Below are 22,049 nucleotides of genomic sequence, written 5' to 3' on the forward strand. Positions count from 1 at the left end.
GACAGACATCCCAGCACACTGTGAATGGCACCAAGGTCAGCAGTGTGACTTAAGAGACCCTGAAATAAAGGGTAACAATTTCTTCCCTCCCCAAACATTCCCCCTGTCACTGACAGATGCTAATAAAAAAATTACATGGGTATTTAAGAGATTGTCCTGCTGGGGAATCCGTGTAGTGGAGTAAGCTTTCCACAGGGAGACACTGACAGGGAAAGAGAAGTTACCTGCTCCAAATCTTCCTTTTGTATTTCCCCAAGCACCCCTAGTCCCTGGAGGCTCTGCAGACCCTCCACAGTTAACACACACATCAAAATATCCACAAACACAAGGCCCAGGCTGGTTGTAACTTGTGGTGACAGGCTGAAAAACAGAGGGTTCAGAACGAAACCCAAGGTGTGACAGCAAGTGCGTTCATCAAATCACCTGCACTGGGAGCTGTAAATCTCACAGGAACCAGCAGGTTTCACACCAAGTGAAAACATCTCCAGCTGCTCAACTACAAGGCTCCCAAAGCCACAGTCACTGGAAGCTGCAGGTCTGCTGTCAGGCCAAATCCCCCAGCAATGCACACAGGCAAAGTCATCTCCTAGGGGATGAAGGACCATCATGACCATAAAAAGCATCTGCTTTGAATCCAGTTATTTTCATCTCCTTAGTGTCCATGCTGACACAGGGGAATACCTAGCAGATGATTTCATCATGGCACACTCTTAAGTTGAAACTCAATAAATATCTGAAGCATATCTCTGAAGCATAACTCTCCTCCCCCCATCACACACCCTGATCATTTCATATTTTACAAGGCTTGGCATCTGCACTAAGAGCTTTTGGTGACACAGGAAACTTTGGGTCCATTCTAATTCAAGCTTCAGAATAACTGGAGGAGAAAACATGTCCTATTCAGTGCAGTGTCAGCTCTCCAGACTCTTCTCCAAACCTTAAAGAAAAGTTGCACTGACTTGACTTGAGCAGATGTCATTAGTACCTTAAGAGAAATCCACAAAGCCAGAGACAGAATACGTGAACTTTCTCTCACATTAGTGTAAATCAAGGGAGATGTGGAACATAATAGCAGTGACAGAAGAAATTATATAAGTCTTGAAGTGATCAGACACTTTTTTTTAATGCTTATTACTTTTCCTGCTTTGCCCAGCAATGTTAGTTTAATCTCAAGTTACAGCAGGTCAGCAAGAACCAAAGTGTGCTATTGTGGTCAATTCCAGCTTTTCTGCACCTTGGGTCCTGATTCTGCTTACCCTTCTTGGTACTAAAGCTATCCCTGATGGATGATGAAAAATGGGGACCCATACAGATTCTAAAATCAAGGATGTTTGGCCATTTTCAGCTAAAACCTCTGTAATTACTCAGATTACAAAGCACACTAGCAAAACTTTTACTTTGATTTGATAACTTCTGAAGAAATTCCATAGACTGAAATGGCCATGGAAATCCTTATAACTCTGTGCCTCTGGATCACTAAGATGCCAAAGGCTTAAAAGGCCTGCAAAGTTGTCTTAAATAATGTTGCTTAACTAGTAAGGCCCATGTGCAGTCCCAGGCAATGCTCTGTGCCAGCAGCAATAGCAGTAATTCAGGGAGCTCTGGTTGAGTGCTATCTGATCTCCTGGTCTCTGCTTTGGCTCAACACTTTCAAGCCTTCTGTTTCCTGCACTGTTGATCTGAACTCGGTGGCCAAGATGACCACTCATTAAAGTAAGCAAAGCAAATTAAAAAAGAAGCAGGGGGTTAAACCCTGTGCTAAATGACTTTATTAGGATGGCAAACTGGAAAACTGGCAGTGGAATTGCTTCCCACTGAACGAGCAATCAGGTAAAAACCAGGGGATTTTTCAGAAGCATGAGAATGCTGAAGGTCTTATTTATAAGAAAAGTTTCTATAATATTCATGAATAACATCTTTAACAAAATACAAATGTTTCAGTTAGCATCTACTTTCCATTTGCTTCTGCCTTCTATTTAATAGTAACTACATGCATACAGCCTGGTAACTTTAATGGTGATTTGTATTACCAAATGTTCTAATATTACTAAATATTTTAGTACTTGTTAAATTTTTTAAGGTTCTGCCTGTGCAAGAGTTTGTAATCACAAAGCTCTCTTCTGATGTGGAGGGAGTTTGATTCTGAAAGCACTAAACAGACATCCTAAACATGCTCAGACAATTCCTTTCCCATCTGAATTCCCTCACCAGGCACAGTTCTGAGGAACAGAGTAGTCAGAGGATGTTGTCCCGTGTTCATAAGTGCAAGTTTTGCCAGAGGTCACAGCGCTTGGTGTTCTTTCTCTTGGGATTCCTTTAGCCTGAACTTATGCCCCACTCCTTGCCGTTTGTACTTCCGCAGTTGTACCTTACAGTTTTCTTTATCTTGATCTCATTCTTATTTTACCCAGAGATGATTACGTATCTTTCTTTGTGGGGTACAGTCATGGGTTCTCCCCCAGGTTCCAAGACACAAGGCCCCTCAGAGCACATCCACCTCCTCACCACAGTATCTCTATCTTCCTTTCTTATGTTTCCCTCTGTCCAAATACTATTTCTTACTCACTCTTGCTCCCTGTTTTTCTTTCTGCCATGGTCATTTCTTATTGAGTTGCTCACAAAGCAAAACCATGGAGAAAACACAAAAATCTTTCAGCTCCAGCAGCTTTGGTTGAAGTGTTCCAATTCTGATAATTTCAACACTAACCCTCTTTCCTTTCACACGTGGTATCTCATTGAGATTCAGAGATCCTGCAGGGCTAGACAGCTGCCAAGAGCCCTTCAGCAAGGTCTTATTGACAGGGAGCACATCTTTAAACAGACTCCACAGTCTGACACATCTGCTTTCTAATATTAATCCCTCAGTCATTTCTGTTGGTAACAGCTCCCTCTTAAGTGTTTGTGGCAGCTGCTCAACACAAAATCATACTTTCCTGTGGATCTGAAAAATTGCAGCCAGCTGCCTCCAGTTGTTCAGTTTTCTTAGAGCTGCTCTGTCCAAGAGGCTCCCCCCAGCCCACGGCCACCCCCTGTCCCTGCTGGAATGGAGCACAGCACAGAGGGCAGAGGGTCCCCATTGAGTCACTCACCCCTCCCAGGCAGGGGCCCCTGCCAGCACAGCCCTGTGCAGTCCCACAGGCGGTTCCACTCCTGCTGCAGAGCTGGCTCCTGCTGCTGCTGCTTCACCCAGAGCATCCCTGCAGCCTCGGCCTCATCCACTGGAACTGCGGGCTGTGCCGCCAGGGATTGCTTCACCTTACAGGTGCTCCTGGGTGCCATTGAAATGCAAACAAACCCCAACAATTCCAGTATTTGCCATTCGGGTGTAACATGAGCCAAACACTCCTGCTATAGAGGATTCCAACCACATTTTCATATCTGATCAGCAGTCGGAAATTTTGCAAAAAAAAAAAAAAAAATCAGTTCAGCCGTAACAGATGGTATCCTGCTTCTCAAACTATAAAGTTTATATATATATATATAAATAAGAAAACCTGGAAACAGGAGCAACCAGCCACTTACTCCCATCCAGAACACCTAGCAAAAGAACTTACACAATGTAGTGACACAAGCACAAGGAGATTCGGGTTTAGGGAAGCAACAGTCTGAAATACTAAGAAACCTATTACTCAAGGTAATAGATGGAAGATAGCAGTCAAACTTACCAGAGGAAGAAGACTGGGAAATTCTATGGGACACTACAAGAATAGCTTAGTTCCTCTGAAAGAGAAAAATTAGTGCAATCAGTAGATGAGTAGCTCCCAGATGGTGCAACTCAAGGACTGCAGGAAAAACACACTGGAAAGGGAGAAGGTGGGGAAAGCAAGTATTTAACGATAAATAAGACTGGTGAAGGTTTGCAGACAAAAGAGGAAAAAAATATTGGATATGTTTATAGGGTCTCTACAGAAAAAAATTAAGAATGCAACTGAAGCAAGACCACTGAACCGTTCCTAGGAAGGTAACAGCACTTTTGCAGCACCAGACAGCAACGAGTTCCTCAGGCTCCTTAGGAGCTGCACTCCCATCATTACAGCAACCTGGAGACAGTGCAGATGGGTGGGTGCAGTTCACTGGGCCTCTTGAGGGCTTCACTCAAACACTCCAGAACAGCTTAGCCAGGGGCTGAGCCTGGCTGTCATCTCACTTTTTGCCTCAGGCCTCCTGCAATCCTGAGTAATGCCGGCTATTCCCTGTGAATAGCCCTATCCACCCAGGACAGCAGAGTAGTGCTGCATAATCCCATGAATAAAACCAGTTAAGATAAGTGCTACTGGCTGCAGAGGAGGTAAACGCTCTTAGCAAGCAGCAGTGCCAGGCAAGGAGGAAAGAACTGATATTTGCCTCTCTGTATTGGGCAAGGTAATAAACTCATTACATCCACAGGCTGCACGGTGAGATTTTTGTCTCTGTCTCAACACTGAGTAAGACTGGTTTACAAAGGAACAAGCACTACTCGCCTCAGATCATATCCAACAGGAGGCTGGGCTCCAGCTGAATGCTTGTCACACTGCCTAACACAAAATCAAGCTCGGTTTGTTTGCTGCACCGAAACTGCCTGCAGCAGCTGCTGTTCAAAAGGCACCTGACTTCCCGAGCAAAGCAAAACAACTCTGAAATTATTGCAGCAGCTAGCTCTGGCTGAAACAGAGAGAGGATGTAGTGTCCAGCAGAGTGATATAAATCAAAGCAAGGAGAGAGGAGGACTTCTATCAGTGCAGCCCTGGATAATGCAGTCAAACAGGATGTGATGAGATAAGGCTGTGTGTGGCCTTGCACACCATCCAATCAGTTACATTTGAGATAAAGGAAACAGAGCACAGAGCCTTGCTGCCCTAAGGAGGGGAGGAAAAACCCCACAACCCAACAGCAAAACCCGAAGGCCAGCTCTGATCCCACAGTGTGGATGTGGCCAGCTCAGGGGTCGGTCCTGAGCCATGGGCAGCTCCTGCCCAGCTCCCACGTACAGGCCGCATCACAAGGCCACCGGCCTGGGACTGACAGAGTGACTACGGGCGATTCATGCCTCAGCTGGGAGAGAAAAACCAGCCAGCAAGGGCAGCCGAGATTGACACTGCCAGGTTGTGCTGGGACGGAGCCACGCGCTGGGCTGGCCCCAGCTCCCAAAGGAACAGAGGAATTCCTGGGGAGTCACTGTTATCTCCCATGTGGGAACTGTTCCCAGAGCTCCCATTCTCCCTGACTTTCCAAGACATGTGGCATGTGTTTCACAGCTTCCCAAAGAGATGAAGGTTGTGGCAGGGTGAAAATGGTTAGCCACCCTGGTGCTAGCAGCAGCAGCCCCAGGAATCATTCTCCCTGGAGCTGGTAAGAAAGCAAGGAACCAGGAGGGAGTCAAATAATCAACATCCCTTCACAGAAGCATTGGTAGTGTCAGCTAACACAGGAAAATTGGAACTGTCCCTTTAGGTACAGGCAAGTGTAGATATTGACTGACTAAAATGAAATGAGAATGACCAAGCCAAGCTAGAGACAAAAAGAAATCAAGTTGAGCATCTTCCCAAAGAGTATTATTCACTTAATCATTAAAATATAGGGAACTTTCAATAGCAACTTAAAAAACCTTGCTCCTAAACTTGCAGAAGCTCAGTTCTTCTGAAAATCTCACCAATGGGCTCAAAAGCCCTCACTTTACCTATGGAAAAAAATAAGAGGATGAAGATGTAAGTGAACCATCCAATAGAAAAATCAGAATAAGGGTAAAATCTAGACACAAACTTCAAGGCAAGAAAAGGTTAACTTTAAAAGTGATTTGCAATTGCAAGTGGTAACTTCAGAGGGGGTCATGTCTAGAAATAGAGGATATTTTAAGGGTTTGCTGACAAGTAACACTAAGCTGAGACTCATAATGCCCACTTCATGATATCAAAACAAAATTCTTATTTCCTAATCCTGCCTCCTGTTCATGACATTTTTCAATCTCTTCTCTAGGGCTCAAAGATAGATGCTCCAGCAAAGCCTCACAACTGTGACACACCTAGCTCCCCATGACACTAATGGCAGAACTGAACATGAGCTCAGACAAGAGACAGATATTTGCAAATTTCATCCAATGCAGTGAAAATGTTTAGCTCCAAAACCCTAGTCAGACTCCAAGAAAAGAAATAGCTGAACCTGGGCTATGAGACTTCCAAGAGAATGGGCAGACAGTGATGACACAACCCATGAATGCAGTCAAATTTCCCTTTCTGTGGTGCTTGCAGGTGGTCTGTGTTGTGGGCATGGCCTGTCTGGTCAGGACTAAGGCGTCTACTAAAGGCTCAAGACAAATGCAAATCACTAACAGGCAGAACAGGTATATAAAGTGGGACCAAGGCTCAGTGCTCTTTCGAGTTTCCCTCCTTCAGTCAACCAATTACACATGTGCTTTGATTTTAGTAGAAATCAGGCATGAGCTCAATGGGGTTTGATGCTTTTTGTAAGGCAATGCCTAAGCAAAGAGCAGCCACAATGCAACACCTCCATCAAATGAATGAAGCCTACCCATGGGGTATCCAGACAGCACCCCAGCTCAGTTTTGGGGTACACACCGCATCTGCATCATGCAGCAGATCAGCATTCACTGCTTACACATTCAGTTCTCAAGGCTGACACTGTGAAAGCCAATGTTTCTGTAAAACAGTGTGAAATTTCCTAGCTAACACACACCAGACACTTCTGCCAGATTCCACTGCTCCTACCAGTTTTATACATGACACCGTAAAGCCATCCTCAACTCAGACCAGTGTAATTTGGAGTTCAGAACTCTTTCCTCTCTCTAAATGTGGCATAAACCTGCAATCATCTCCAACCTGCTGAACACAGAACAATTTCACAGAAAGCATATTAAAATAATGAGAATCTGTAATTACAACCCCAAACCTCAAGCAGGAATCAGTTAAAAAATAATAATTAAAAAAAGAAATGTCAAAAACTGAAAAACAAACCTGTCCTCAGATATTACAGGAAAGTATGAACCTTCTGATTTATCTCTTTGCCCTTCCAGACCCTTCTTGCCAGGAAGGTCAACAGGTTATATACCTTCTGCTGGATTAATCTACAGGAGAACAAGGGCAGCTAGCCAAGCAAAACTAGATTCTTAAAGGGACACAGCCAACCACAGACTCTGCTCCAGTTTTTAAAGCATGTCCTTACAAATAAAACCTGTGACCAAAAGCAGTGGAAAAAGGTGCTGATGCTCTGTTTTTCAGTTTGCATACTGGATGGATAGAAGCAGAGATTTACATGTTCTACCTGCAGTTATTCTCTTCTGATTACATAAATCCTCCACAAACTAGTGGAGGCAGAGAAATAAATATATTTTTATTAATTTCATAAAGACAATTCAAAGAGCAGTGAGTGTGCTTGGACATAATCTCCTTACACAAACCTCTCTTTTACACCTTATTTTTCCCCTTAAGCTGACAAGATTTTCAAACCAAAAGATCTGCCTAAGTCCTGCTAGTCTGGTACAAATGAGCTTTATTTCAATGAGCTTACAGAGATGTACGACCAGGTAAAATGAACTTAGGACATATTAATAAATCCTCCCTTTCCATTTCAGCATACACCTGCTTCACATTCTCTTGACATTTCCTCTTTAGTTCAAGCAGTCCAGGTTACAAGAGATTACACTCTGGCTGGACATCTAGCATTAATAGTTACCATACTGCTGGAAGGGAGGCACTCCAAGGGCTACACTGATTTGTTTTCTCTTTGGCAATAGCAGAGCAGATGTTCTGAAGGCTTGCACCCAGGCTCTGAAAGCCACTGGCACTCATGTCTCAGAAATACAGGAGGGTAAAACACCTACCCTTTGGCAATCACATTCTAACCAAGGTAAGAACAAGGTAATTATAAACCTACAAGAGAACAGAAAAACAGAGCCAGTGACTCAGCCAGTAGCACCAGGAACTGGAAAACCTGCCCCTCCCTAGCAGGAAAACGTCTAATTCATATGGTGTTAAAAACAAAGGGGAGTGACTGCATCATCTCCAGAAAAAGGAGGACCCAAGGGGCAGGAACAATAAAACCAAAAACCTACCAAACCCTCCCCCATCCCCAAAAAACCCCAAGAACTCAAAACACCACCACCTACCCTTAAAAAACTCTTTCTAATAATCTAGTCTCAGATCCTGTAATGAGCTCCATGCATGCCAACTCATGGCTTTTTTACAAGGCTGTACAAAGGAACATGCTGGGCATTTACTTAGTTGGCAGAAGTTGCAAATATATGAACATCCGTTACTGTAAATCCTAATAAACCTGATTGCTCCTCAAAGGAAGATAGAAATGCTGTGAAGGTAAAGAATGAAAAGAACACAGTGACCAAAGCAATAAGTTTAGATTTAAAATAGCATTTGTTACTCTCCACAGAAATCACAGCAAAAAATTACTTCAGATTGGCTTGGAGAGCACTGATCATATTGCTAGAAAATTGAATAATGGCTTCAAAACTATGCATAATTATATATATGATATATGAGAGACAAACAGAATCAACAGATACAGAGGGCATCTACTGGGATGCTGCAGGCATCTTTGCTAGTCCAGCTGTCTTTGACATCTTAATTAAAGATCTAAGGTTGACTCAAAGTAATGTTAAAGAAACTTGCGAGTGATACAGAATGAAGTTTACAAGCACCAGTGGGTAGAAATAATTCAAAGGGTGTTAGGGTAAAAAAGAAAACAAAAGAAGCAAGGGAGACAAATAGGACTATGTTGGAAAAGTAATGCCAAGAAAACCCAGAGATAAAATCAAGGAAAAAGCCCGGCCAGAAGCAGGAGCTAAAGACAAGCAAGAGTGAGAATGCTGAACAAATGAGAGAATTGTCTGCAAAGCAAATGCTTCTGCAAAATGACCAATGTGACTTTAATCTGCCTGGGCTCAGATATCACTTCAGGCAAGGAAGAGAGATGAATCACTCCAACTCCTGGAATATTGGATCTCATTCTAACAAAGAAACACAGATAAACTGAAGAAAGTGTAGAGTATAAAACACCCCCGATAATTAGACCTAGAAAATTGAAAAATATTATTATTATACCCTGATTAGTAGCTTGTAAGAACTTAGGAGATGTAAATGCAGAGAGAAATAATAACCAATCATTTCAGAGAAATACACACCAAGGCAAAAACTGCTGCAGTAGAGTAAGAAAACTTTTCTGATGTACACAGGGTGACGGAAAACTTGCCCCAGAAAACTTTTACATGCCATGGGGGAGTGGGAGGGAAGAACCAAACTAAACCCCAAACCTAACAAATGAACAAAAGACAAACATGAGCTATGGACAAAGTATAAGAGATCTTTAAAAAGACGTAATACTAAATTTTACATTTTTAAGATAAGTCATGGTCAGATGAAACAGAAAACTGTATTGCTCTCACAGGAGCTACTGTAAACATGGTCCAAAGAACTACTTCTGGTAGGGAAAAATGGCAATGTTGTTAAGAAAATGTCCCCAATCTTCTCCCACCCTTCCCCTCCGAGTCACAGCACCTCCTTCTCCAGACACACCAGCACATGACCATATGATTAACTTGACTGGAGAACAGACAGATGTGGCTGAAAACCAACTTGTAAAAGTGATAAAACTTGCTAAGAGCGTTACTTTTCCTCTGGATCAGTCCCGGGGCAGCGAACAGCAGTGCCAGTGTCCCTGCCCGTGACAAAGCACAGAGATGTGACAAGTAAGGAAATGGGCACTTTGAGGCTCTGGGGACACCTCCACAGCAGTGCCAGCAGAAACCTTTGTGGATCCACCCCTTGGCTTCCACTGGGATGGAACCAAGAGCTGAAAGATACAGAAAAGGACACGTAATACCAAGGAAGGAAAGCTGTGAATAAGCATGCAAACAGAGTTCAAAGCTGTAACTATGGGAAACAATACTTTTCAGCAACCCTCTCAAAACTCTACTTACTCTGCTTGAATTCTGTGAAACTACTACCTGAGTAAAAAAACCAACAGCAACTGTGATTTCATGCAAGCCACAGACAAGATACTGTGACACGAAGCCCTTTTTCTCTTTTAAGCTTGGCAGAACTATTTTCATACCATTTTCCCACAGATGTTCTTCAGTACAGCAACATTGAAATGCTTATCACAATAATAACCTTCAAAACAATTGGTAGCATTAATTTAAAAATAAAAAATAGTGCAGGATCCAAGACAGCAGAGAAATTCCTAGTAACCATTCTCACGAACATTTATTTGCTTCCAGGATCCACCTCCAAGAGGACACAAACAATGAGCTGATAGCCCGGTTTAGAGATTGATAAGTCGGTTGAATGCTCAAGTTTGAGGGAGCCATTCCCACTGGGATTTAGGAAAACCTGAAAAGGCGACTGCACCCACTGCAAAACAACCTGAAAATGTGATTGGCTGTCCTTCACTCTGCCAACCCGAATTCCAGAGAAAACCAGAGTCCCTTAGCATCCAGCAGCCCTAATAAATAAATCCCTCTGTATTCACTACAGGGCGATCCCAGGCTCATCTCTGTCATGAGAACAAGCTATCGAAACCAAGAGGCTTTAATTGCACAGGTGAGAGTAGAGCAGCATCAGCCCAGCCCCAGCACTTGCTGTGTCCCCACTGTGCTCTCGCCTTGTTCTGCTCCTCTCGCTCCTCCCCGTTACTCTCTGCCCCGTCCTGCTGCCCACTTCCTTCTGCGGGAGAACAATAAAACCTCTCACATCCACCCAGGCAGATGGACAGACAGGTGAACCAATGCCCCGCTCACCCTGCACACAGACACCGCCATCAGGTCCTGGCAAAGCCGACCTGTCCCCAGCAACAGGAAAAGTGAAAAATAAATCCAATCCCTAAATCTCCTTTCCTCCTGTTCAGCCCGCTGCACTTCACAAGTATTTTGCATCGCTTATTTGTAGAGGAGTCGCAGAACCCAACTCTTAAGGTTAGAAAGTAACATGAGTGTAACTCCAGGTTAAACAAAAACAAAGTTGTAATTAGTTGTGGTTAGTTCTGAGTTTTTCTTTGTTTTTGTTAGGGTTTTTATTTAACATATGTGATCGTTCACTATAAAATACTTTACAGAAGTCCGTAAAATATGTGGAGTTACACTTCTTCCCTCTTCTGCAAAAAAAGCCTCATCTTTAGCATCTCATGCAAGAAACTGTTTAAACGGAATTATCTGCACAAGATAAAAGATTACTCCGGAAAGGTTTTTGTTTGGGGTTTTTTGTGTGTGCTCGGTTTGTTTGGGGTTACTTTAATCCTTTCCTGTGGCATGCCACCAAAACTCAACTCTAACTTCAGAATAAATGAACTGGGAAAACATCCCCCCATCTTTTGGTAAATGCCCTACAGCAACCTACGTACTTCACACAGAGAAGCTTCATTATGAATTTTTTTGTTCTATTTTTCTCCCCGAAATCATCGTCCGTAATTTACATTAAAATTTACTACATTAAGTACTGCTCCTCCTTTCCACCCTCCCCAAGCGCATTTCTACGAACCATACAGAAACCGCTATTTCTCCCCCCCTTCCCATCATCGCTGCAGTTTCCAGCGACCGAGTTCCCGAAGTGGCAGCGCCGGCAGCCCCTTCCCGGCGGGGGAAGCCGGGAGGCTCCATTGAGGATGTTCCCATCGCTTCCTTTGTCGCACACGAGCGGCTCCGCACCCTCCCTTCCAGCCCAGAGCCATCGTGGAACGGCGTGTCCCGACCTGAGCGAGGCAAGAGCGGCTGCTGTTCCGCAGGGGCAGCGGGGACCGGCTTCAAATCCTCCTTCAGCTCCAGGACTTTCTGCCGAGAGAGCACCGAGCGCTGTTAGTGCCCGCCTGCCCCTCGCTCCCCACCTCCGAGCCCGCAGGGGTGGGAGCGGGGGCTGGGACGGGGGAGCGGGCGGGTCACCCTCCCGCTTGGCATCGTCGCCGCCGCCAAGGCGCGCAGAAAAAAAGTTGGCGAGGAGCGGCTCCGGGGTGGGCCCGCGGGGCTCTCCCTCGCCGGTCCCGCGGCGGCGGGGAGAGGCGAACAATGCCGGGCCAGGCGGGTGGCCGGGAAGGGATGGGATGGAATGGGATGGGAGCGGGGGGGCAGCCGCGCCGGCGGGAGCGGAGGCACAAAGCGCACACTCACCTGAGGAGCGCGGCGCGGCCGGCGGGACGGCGAGCCCGGGCGGCGGCGGGCGGGGGGGCGGCCGGGCAGGAGTTTGGGAGGAAAAGGGAGGGTTTTTATTTCCCCTGGAGTTTGAAAGGAGGAAGTGAGGAATGCGAGGAATGAGAGTTGGTATGAAATGAAGGCGGCCGAGGGAGGGAGGAACTGCCGGCTAAGGCAGGGGCTGGGACGGGGCTGGGAGGGGACTGGCGGGGGGCGGGGGGCAGCGGGAGAAGGGCCGAGGCGGAGTTGGGAACAAAACCCGGCGGGGCCGGGCGCTCCTCGGCCGGGGGCCGTGTGTGACCGGGGCGGAGGGAACGCGGGCAATGGCCGGAAGAGGGGCCCGCGGGGGCGGGGGAAGGAAACTCCGGGCGGGCGGCCGGGAGCGGGGGAAGGGGGCGGCTCGGCAGCGCCGGGAGCGGGCGGGACGCCGCCGCCGCCTCCAGGAATCGAGAGCAGGCGCGGCGCCCGGCCCGGGAGAACTTGGAGTGCGCGGCCCGGACGGGCCGGCCTTGGATCCCCGGGAACGCCGCCGCTTGCCTGGTGCTTTCCCTGGGGCCATGGGCCAAGCCCCGTGAGGGCGCTCCGGCCCCGGGGACAGCCCCGCGCCGCCCGGGCAGGGACGCGGCTCCCGGGCTCCCCCCTGCGCGCCAGGCGCGGCCCGGCGGCTGCGGAGCCCCTCAGAGAGCGGCCGTGATTCCCAGCCAGACACCCGCCGTGATTCCCAGCCAGCACCGCGGAACAAACAGCCCCAGCCTGACAAAGTACTCGCCCAGCCACCCGCAAAGCGGTGTCTCCCCGTGGCTTTTCTCAGTCTCAGGTCGGAACTGCTCCTTTCCTACCTGCTCCTTTACCTACAAGAATGCTGCGCTAGAAAATGCCGATATGAGACTGAGAAAAGCCACATCCACAAAACAAAAGCAGAGGAAACCAGCAAGTTTAGTAAATGTAGCTACGTCCTAGCAGCAGCGCGGGGAATGCAGCTGCATCAGCGAACCAAACTTTTCCACGGCTCCGGCAAGTGATTTTGCCACAGGTGGCTGGAACTACCTGTGAAGAGTTATAACCTGGTTGTCTTTCTTCAAAACTTCAGTATATCAAAGAAACTGAGGTTTTTTTGTAGGAACTCAAAGCTAAAAAAGTTCCTAACTCTTTCAAATTGCAGTGAAAATTGCAGAGACCAGGAAACAGGTCCTAAATGTGTCCTAAGGCCTCAGCAACAAGATCCATCAATTTCATAAAAATAAGATTTTCTGATACAACTGTAGAAATGAAGAGTATATACAATATAAATAAGATTATGTCACAACATTCAGTGAAACGATTTTCAGGGTGTGTGTTTTGTTGTTTTTTATATAAAGCACTTTAGTCACTGTTTCTATTAAGATATATTTTAAAAGCTATAATATATATTTTCTATTAAGCTGTATTTTAAAAAACCACAATCTATATGAAAAGTAATTAACTTCTCATCACAAATATTCAGTGGGAATTCTAGGCCAGGTCTCATAATTGTGACTAACATTGTTTTGCTCCTATTTCCTTGCCAAACCAACACAGCTCAAAGAGAAAGAATTGAAACCTATTCCTTCCTGTGAATCATCACACAAATTGTTTGCAGGACTTCAGTCAGTTGCAGATGGAAATTCACTCAGGAGAATACAGGTTTTTTAGTGGTGGGTTGTTTGGGTTATTTTACTGGACATACTGCAGAGCTAAATGATTCTGCTTAGAACAGAAAGCTGAGAGAATTGGGCAAACTTATCAGATTAATTCCCCAACCCTATTTGTACTCTATCAGTATGATTTTCTTATGCAGTTTTTAAAATAAAGCCCTTTCCCCCCCCCATAGTAAATTACTATTACTTTCCCTATAATAAACAAAGGGCTCAATTCAATTAAGCTTTAAAAAAAATCCTTTGTTTTCACCAAAATTTTCAGCTGTTTTGCTGTGGGTAGTGCAATGGGTTGCCTTGTATGGAGATATTAATTGAATCAAATTAAATGATCAAAAATTTCAGCCTCTGGAATATATTCACCCATTTATGAATACATAAATTGAACGTTAAATTGAACATTCTAAATTGAACATTAAATTGAATGTTCTAAATTGAACATTCTAAATTGAATGTTAAATTACCATAAGTTATGGTTACAATAGCCTTTACCTTAAAGCATGTTGGTGAAGTTAGTTTGCTTCTGGATCTTTCTCCCATTTTGGAACAGAGGTGACCTCCAGCTTCCAGGGAGGAAATAATAATTCTATATAGAACACCTTGAGGGATGCAATGAGAAAACAGAAACTATAGAGTGTACAGTTCAAAAGATACAAGAGTTAACACCAAATCTCTTGGCCCTAGGATTACTTAGTTCCAAACTGCAGTTAGGTACAACAGTTTGATCCTGTGGCAAAGATGAGATTCCTGACTCTGCAAAAGAAGGAATCTGTCCATGTCTCTGTTTCACAGGACTATACACAAACACTTAACTCAACTTGTAAATCACAGGGAAAGTTTTTGCTTGTCTTCTGTATCAGGAACAGGAAACCTAATTCAATGTCATCCAAGAGATTTACAGAGCTGTTAATCCCAGCAAGTAGAGGAACACATTAATTAATTATTAGTATAGGGGTAACCATTATACTAACAGCAGCAAAACCTCATGTCCTATTGCTACCAATTTCAGCAGCAAAACTTCAATGAGACTGAGACAGCCCTAAAAGCACAAGAAATAATTCACTGTCTTTTATGTTTGTAAGCCCAAGAGCCTATAACAGCCTAAGAGCCATTTCCATCTGCTAGGCTTGCCTTTAGGACTCCAGTTTAACCATTTAATATGCTTCTTTAAGATCTTGCTGGGGTTTCTAGCATGCTACATTTGCACATATTCAGCTAATATTACTGTGTTAAGAACAAGTGCCCAGTCATGTTTCCCACTTAATTTTCTCTTCCCTCTAAGACTAATTTGGCTCAGATGGAAATAGTGGAAAAAACAGAGGTGCTTGAAGAATAGGGCTTGCATGTTGAGAGCTGTGCCAGTTTCTGATTACCAGATCCATGATGTCTCCTCTTATTGAGGTTCATACATCTCTCAGTGGAAATAGGAAAATATAACCACTTCAACTTGATATTCTTCCTAGCCTTGTATGACTCCAGTACCTGATTCAGAAAACATTAACTTATGTGCTTCAACAGTTGAATGGGCTCAGATGGAAGGTGGGAAAATGCAGTAAGGACCATCTCATATGCCCTAGCTGGATGCTGGGAAAAACATTAGAAACATGGGGCAGAGAAATTGAACTAGCTTAAACAATCAAATAGAAACCAAGAACTACAGCAATACCTGATAATATTGGGGGAGGGAGGGGGTAAAAGTATTAGAGAGACTACCCTTACATTTATTCCCAGACTTCCAAGTGTATGGGAAGAATATCCAACACCACAAAGAATGGGAACTGAGAATTACAAAGGAAAAGAGTAAGAAGAAAATGATGATATTCAAGAAATTGAAAGAAACTGAGATAATAAGTCACAGAGAAGGAACAAAGTACACCCACTAGTAACAGCAAAATAAAAACAATCATTTAGAATTAAAGACTTTTCCATATATAAATTAGTTTATTTTCATTTAGATATAAAAGTTATAAATACAATTAATGTAAAACAGTATCTGATAAAGATGACTGAATCAGTTCATCTGTCTGCATAATTTGACTGAGGGGCTGTGACATGATCGTTTGATGTCAAGAAATAGCTTGAAGAGTCACTGCTGACAAGGCTAATTAAGTAAAAGGATGCTTTCTGGGCACACAGAAAATCATCTTGAATCAGAAATTAGCATCCTACCTTCAGGTCACCCCAAAATAACATAAGGCAATTTCTTTCACACATTCCTAGTCAGAAAAGTAATCAGACAGGTACACAAGCTGACTTCCTTTCCTGGATGGGCAGAGGGAATGCAGACCCATCAGCCAAGACTTCAGAAGAGCACAGCTGGAAAGCACTGCCAGGTCTCATCTTCAGCCTGATGAGCAGGAAGGCACAAAACAGATCCATCAGCATTCAAGTTCTCTTCACTGACTGCTTTTCTGATAAGATCATCTCAAGGAAATATCTCAGCAGCTACTGAAAAATGCTCATCTGAAAGATACAAGAGCTGGACTTCTCAGCCTCAATTCATTATTTTACAGTTAAATACAGCATTTACTTTGTGACTATGATCATTATTCTTTCTGGCAATATCGGAAAACGTCTTCACAAAATTTTGATAGTTTGAAAGCACAAGTGATATCTACCATTGCAAAGACTCCAGAGACCAAAAGCAAAATATCTGCTCTTTGCAGCTTGAAACAGAGTTAGTCTGCTGACAAGGACAATATCCAAAGCTGGAGAACACCTGAACACCTAACTCTTGTCTCAGTAGAGGGACAGACTTCTCCAAACTATTGTGAATATGGGTAATAGGCAAGAAGCAGGCAAGACAGTAATATTCTGTGCTTCAGTACACAGAAGATGTGTGCACTGAGGGCTTCAGGCCACACCGTGCTGCAATCCACCCTGGTGAGTTAAGGCCACATGAATCAAGGGTTCCATGCTGTGACACAGTCTCCATACTGTACATCCAGTATTAGAAATGGAACATTGGAAAGACACATTGCAGAGCCTTGTGGTACAATTACAATAAACTTACCAATGCCTTTGAAAATACCTGTAATCTCTTTTTGAGGTAACTCCTTCTTATAGGCAAGTTAAAATTATTTATACAAAATCTACTTTAATATGTCATGCCTTGAGATAATCTCACATTAAAAAAAATAAAATTGGTCACAAGCTTATACCTAAAAATGCAGCAAATTTCATGAACAATGGCATAATTAAAAATATTTTTCATCAGTTTACAGTCTAGATTCAACCAATCAGAACACTGCTTTTCAGAAGTGGTACTGTATATTGTTACAATACTATCTTCTGCCAAATTCAGCCAGATTCTATCATGTATTCAGTCTCATTTTTCACATGGTTAGAAGTAACAATGAATATAATATCAGCCACCGAAAAGGGAGTATTTCAGATTTGATTGTTCTTAGTTTGGTAAAAAGACTGTCAAGGGATGGAGAGAAATTAGAATACTGAGAGGGAAATGGAGTATCAGTCTTAGCAGACAATCATTCCACAGAGTAAACGTGTTGTATTAGAGCCAACTCCAGCTGTTCTCTTTTTTTCTGAGTTCATTTGCTTAGGAACTCTTGAGTAGCATCATCTCCCAGGCTTTGTGGAAGCTTCAAGGTAAATGAACATTTAGCCATTATTTTTCTAATTCTAGCTGCAAGGAGTTCCAATAAGTGGGCTTAGCCCACTCTCGTGCAGCATCTGTAAATAAGGATTCTAAAAGCAGAATCAACACCAATGACAGAAACATCACCTAGATTTCTTGCTCTTCCACAGGCCATACAGAGGTTGCTCCCAAGGTGGTCTGCTGTCAACTCCCACAATGCTCTGAAGACTGGAACTGGTTTTCTAATAAGCCTGCAGAAGTCTGTCCTCCATTTCCCTTCCAATATGCTCTTCATTGCTACACCTGCAACTCTTACAAGATGTAGGGGTGGGAGTGAGTTCCATGTCTGTTGTCCCTCACTCACAGACCAATTTGCTGTCAAAGCTGGAGAGTCCAATAGCAAAAGCCTGAAGAGCACAGAGAGGGTAATTATAGTCCAGAGTGAACACATCTTCTGCTACACGACCAAACTGCATCACAATGTAGTCAGCTGGGGAGAAAAGACATTCAGAGATGAACAATTTCACAGTGAAGCAAAAGAAAAAAATAAACCACAAAAAAAAAAAAAAAAAAAAAAAAAAAAAAAAAAAAGGCAAAACAAAACCCAACCACAAACTCTCCCCATATCTGCCAGTCCCAAATATATGTGGTTGGTGTTTCCATCCTTTCTCACCAGAGTGGCCTTGAAATCTGTTCTCTAGAGTGACTGTGCTATTCTAGAGATTTTTCTTCTCAGAACCACAGCTCAAACCATTCTTTTGCTGGCCTAAAGGTGCTGTATTAGACCTTGTCTTTCACTTCAGGAAGCTTTCATTTGCCCCCTCTTTTGCTGCAGTTATGGACAGCAGAGTCTGCATCCACCCCAGAAAAAAGGAGGCCTTATATAATTTTCCTGACAGCTCAGAAGTCCCCAGTAATCATGAACTAACTAGCTTCCTTTACCCAGTTTCCCTCCTCTAGGAAGGGTGTCCTATTCCTCCCAACCCTCATAAAATAAATTAGGTGCTCCCTGTTTAAGTAAGTCCCGCACACTCTCCACCAGACTCTTACGGTCATTGTCATGGACAATCTGGAAGTTCTTCACTGAGGCCTGAGTGACCCTCCCATGGAAGTTCAAAACATAGGATTGAGTGTCATCATTCCAGACTGGAGCCTTGTTGTGCAATTCAATGAGGTTTTCTAAATTTTTGTTTTGCCATTTTGACAGCAGACCCTCATGCTCCTGTTCAGAAGAAAGAAATATATTTATCAGATTTGGAATGTCTCTGCCTCTAAGTGCCACCTCTCTTGTGTGTGCACTCTGTCACTTCATTCCCTGTTTAATGAAACACACTGATAACACTTAAACTCAGTCCTACTGAATACTTTCTGCAAGTACCAGGAAGATACTTTTATAGATTCCCAGTCCAAGCATTCTTTTCACTCAATAAAGTAAAGAGAGTGATAGGGAAGGAAATGTGTGTTCAGGAAAGGGAGAAATTCAGAGTCCACAGATAATTGCCATCCTGCTGGCATGAATTACTTCTGAGTCTCATAATCTTTCTCTGATCCTGTTGCATCCAGTTTCCATTTCTAACACTGTAAACTTTGAAATAAAAGAAAATAATCCACAATTAACTGCATAGTGCCAGGCCCTGAGGTGCCTCAGTAGAAAGTCCAAAGGCTGGAGTAGAATGTAAGATTAAATGTCATCTTATTGGGTCTAATGAGTGATGCCCAGTATGAAAATCAGAGAGAAATAAAACTAAAAAGATACAAAAAGGAAGTAAACCAGCATATTAAATTTGACAAACAATGAATTACAAGGAGATTCAGGTTGTAGTGAAACATGACATATGATTCAATTTTAAAAGTTCTGCAAGAAATAAAATCAAAACTATCTATGTTAAAACTCTGAAGAAAAAGAGTCCAAGCTTAAGGTACTAATAGGAAAAAATGCTCAGAAAACAACCTGTTGTGGAGGTCTGACTGATGTGGCTATAGTATGTGCTTCAGTGTTATACAAAGATACCATAGCGGATCTTTGAGGATAACCTAAATAAAACTTCCTGTTCAGTTTAGTTACTTTTTAGTTTTATCTTTATTTACTTTTAAAAAATTCAAATAAAAGCCCTAAGAACTGGCACCAACTGCACCAAGTGCATTTAGATTTAGGGGAGAAAATTTAAGGCAGGGCCATGGAGCCATTACTGTACTAATAGGAGAGATGGCAACACCAACTCAAAGACAATGATAAATGAGCACTTCCAGATAAATTTTTTCTGACCATTCACAAGAATTAAATCTCTTTTCTGGGCTGTCATGATTCTCTATTTCCATTTGTTAAGGTTTTTTTTTCCCTGACCTCAGGAAACACATTCTCGTCCTACTCATATCTACTCTCAACATGGCTGCAAATACCACCTTCTAGCTTAAAACACTGACCACACCTTTCAGGTGGTACCTTTTCTTTCTGCCTTTTGGTCTTCTCTCACCAAACATAAAACCCTCATTAAGGGAACCTAACAATTTTCATCACACACCTGAACATACCTTCAGATACTGTTCTGTAAGCTTTTAGCTCTAACGCCTCTCATATCTATGAAAAATCCTCACTAAATAGTCACAACAAAATTTCACCTTCTCCTCATCCCTCCTTCTTCAAGAACCCTCTTTTTCTGCTGCTCCTACAAAAAAGCTAATAGCATTCTGATCAAAAATGTATTTATTGCCTTGTTATTGCACCAGCAGTACCTAATCTGTCTATTGCCTATCTGTCACAATCAACATCCTGGCTCAGACTGGGAGCTCCTGGGAGAAGCAAGTGTGCCCAGTGTTCATCCAGCCCTCAGCACAACAGGGTCTCACCATGAGGGCGCCTTGTAGGTGCAACAGCAACAAGGGAGAGAAAAGTAAATCATTTAGGCTGCCCAAAGGACCCGTAAGGATACAAATACTATTCAGAAAGCTACAGAGTAGGCAGAAGGCAAGAACAAATTAATCAACACGTTTAGGCAACATTGTATTTATTCTCCAGAAGACTTGCTAAAGCCCTGGCCCCTAAAAGCCCTGACTGTCAGCCACACCCAGGCCTCTACAGGGAAGTTTTAACCTCTTCCTTCAATCTGAAACATGACCAAACTTCATAACTCACATTTCGTGGACGGATTGGAATTCGCTTATGATTCATGTTCATTCCTGGAATGATCACAGACATTTTTCTGGGACCCTTAAATCCTAAGATATTAGTTTCCTGAAAGACAAGAAAAGCCATTTTTTTCCGTAAATGAGAAAGAGAAAGAAAGATAGCAAAACTTGTATCACCATTTGTACTAGTTATTAGAAATTTGCTGGCTGCAACTGTAGCATCAGTTACATATTTGCAACTGTGTTTAGTCAGTGAGAACTGCTTTCTCATTGAGAGAACAATGTTAGGAGATGTGCATGGTATAAACTAATTTGGAGTGCATTTCTTACCTACTAAAACATTTACAACAAAATTATACAAGTGCAATTTCCAGGCATAAGTTTTTTGCACTTGCAGCAGTAATGTGTTGAAATATTGCTAGTGAACAAGCCTTAACTATGATGGAGGCAATATATCTTTGACTTGACTCTGTGTTGTCTGTATATCACCAGTTAGTCTAAAATGTTTCTGAACCATGAATGACATTTTTCTTCAGGTGCTGTTATTTGTGTTTAAGAACACATCTACAATTTTCTCGCAAATCATACTGTTTTATAAATGTTTAAGAACAAACCCAGGAAGGGAAGTATTCAGCAACTATCCAGGCCTCAATCTTAAGCAGATTTTTTCCAGAGTACTGAAGGAGACTGCTCCAAGTGGCTTGAGTACAAAAAGCAAAGGAAAAAAGTCCTGGTGTTCTCAAACCATTCATTTAAGAGTATCGGCTAAAATCCAAGGGTCCATTTAAAATGTTCTGTAACAATATCTTTGATAACCTTTAAAATTCTCAAAGACCAATTAAAAGCCAGAATCTTTTAGAAGTACTGAATTGATTGACAGAAGTGATACAGCTTTTCCTAACACATTAATGCATTTTGCAGACATAGGTCTTTGGACCTGCAACCTCTATTATGTCACTTCAAAAAATCTAGGGGGATGTATAAAAATGAGGGTACTGATTTTACTCATATTTAAACTTTAAAAACTCCTTATATATAAAAGTTCAGATTTCTGAAAAGCTGACTTTATATTAACTGTCTGTGCTCATACTAACACCTTGCTGTATCCAGCAAGGTAGGAAACTGAAGAATACTATATACAGAGAAAATATCTGGTAATACTTCTGTAAACGGGCTAGTACTGAAATTATCACATCAATTTCTTCCCAAGTGCCATTAAGATGAAGAGCAAAAGCAAAAAATCAAGACACTGCTCCAGCAGGCTAATGCATCTTTAAGCTTCTGTAAGAAAAGTAAAAACACCTGTGAGAAAAATAAAATTCCTTACACTTCACAGCAATTATTTTGTAGAGAACATCAAATTCTACTCAAACTGTAGGACTGGAATACAAAACAATGTGACATGAGAATTCTCATGTAATTCTGTAGTCTCCACAAGTGCCTCCTTACTCTGAATCCTATACTGAGGTGATTCACAAGAGCAGAACATCTCTAAAACAGAACTAGAGTGAATCACAATTTACCCTGGAAC

The 22,049-nt window shown here is 42.9% G+C and overlaps 2 protein-coding genes across 6 annotated transcripts in view; both read right to left on the reverse strand.

Moving 5' to 3' along the window:
* The window catches only part of TEAD4 (TEA domain transcription factor 4), a 49,859-nt gene extending 37,656 nt beyond the window's left edge, over positions 1-12,203 (reverse strand). The window contains exons 1-3 of one of the 3 annotated variants that reach the window (XM_059493762.1): positions 12,101-12,203; positions 11,689-11,767; positions 3,666-3,720 (exon numbers count right to left, since the gene is read on the reverse strand). The gene's annotated coding sequence lies outside the window, so the exon portion shown is untranslated. Of the gene's footprint in view, positions 1-3,665; positions 3,721-11,688; positions 11,923-12,100 lie in introns of those variants that run through there. The other 2 variants (XM_059493764.1, XM_059493763.1) reach the window with 2 other exon arrangements.
* Positions 12,204-15,722: 3,519 nt separating this feature from the next.
* Positions 15,723-22,049, reverse strand: part of TULP3 (TUB like protein 3) — a 32,263-nt gene continuing 25,936 nt past the window's right edge. The window contains exons 9-12 of one of the 3 annotated variants that reach the window (XR_009417909.1): positions 20,526-20,624; positions 18,443-18,614; positions 17,540-17,882; positions 15,723-16,141 (exon numbers count right to left, since the gene is read on the reverse strand). Coding sequence is in view for 2 of the 3 variants with exons in the window: in XM_059466860.1 (XP_059322843.1) it covers positions 17,749-17,882; positions 18,443-18,614; positions 20,526-20,624 (405 nt within the window). In the remaining variant the exon portion in view is untranslated. Of the gene's footprint in view, positions 17,883-18,442; positions 18,615-20,525; positions 20,625-22,049 lie in introns of all 3 variants that reach the window. The other 2 variants (XM_059466860.1, XM_059466859.1) reach the window with 2 other exon arrangements.

Source organism: Ammospiza nelsoni, chromosome 2 (assembly GCF_027579445.1).
Source record: "Ammospiza nelsoni isolate bAmmNel1 chromosome 2, bAmmNel1.pri, whole genome shotgun sequence".
NCBI classification, from domain to species: Eukaryota; Metazoa; Chordata; class Aves; order Passeriformes; family Passerellidae; genus Ammospiza; species Ammospiza nelsoni.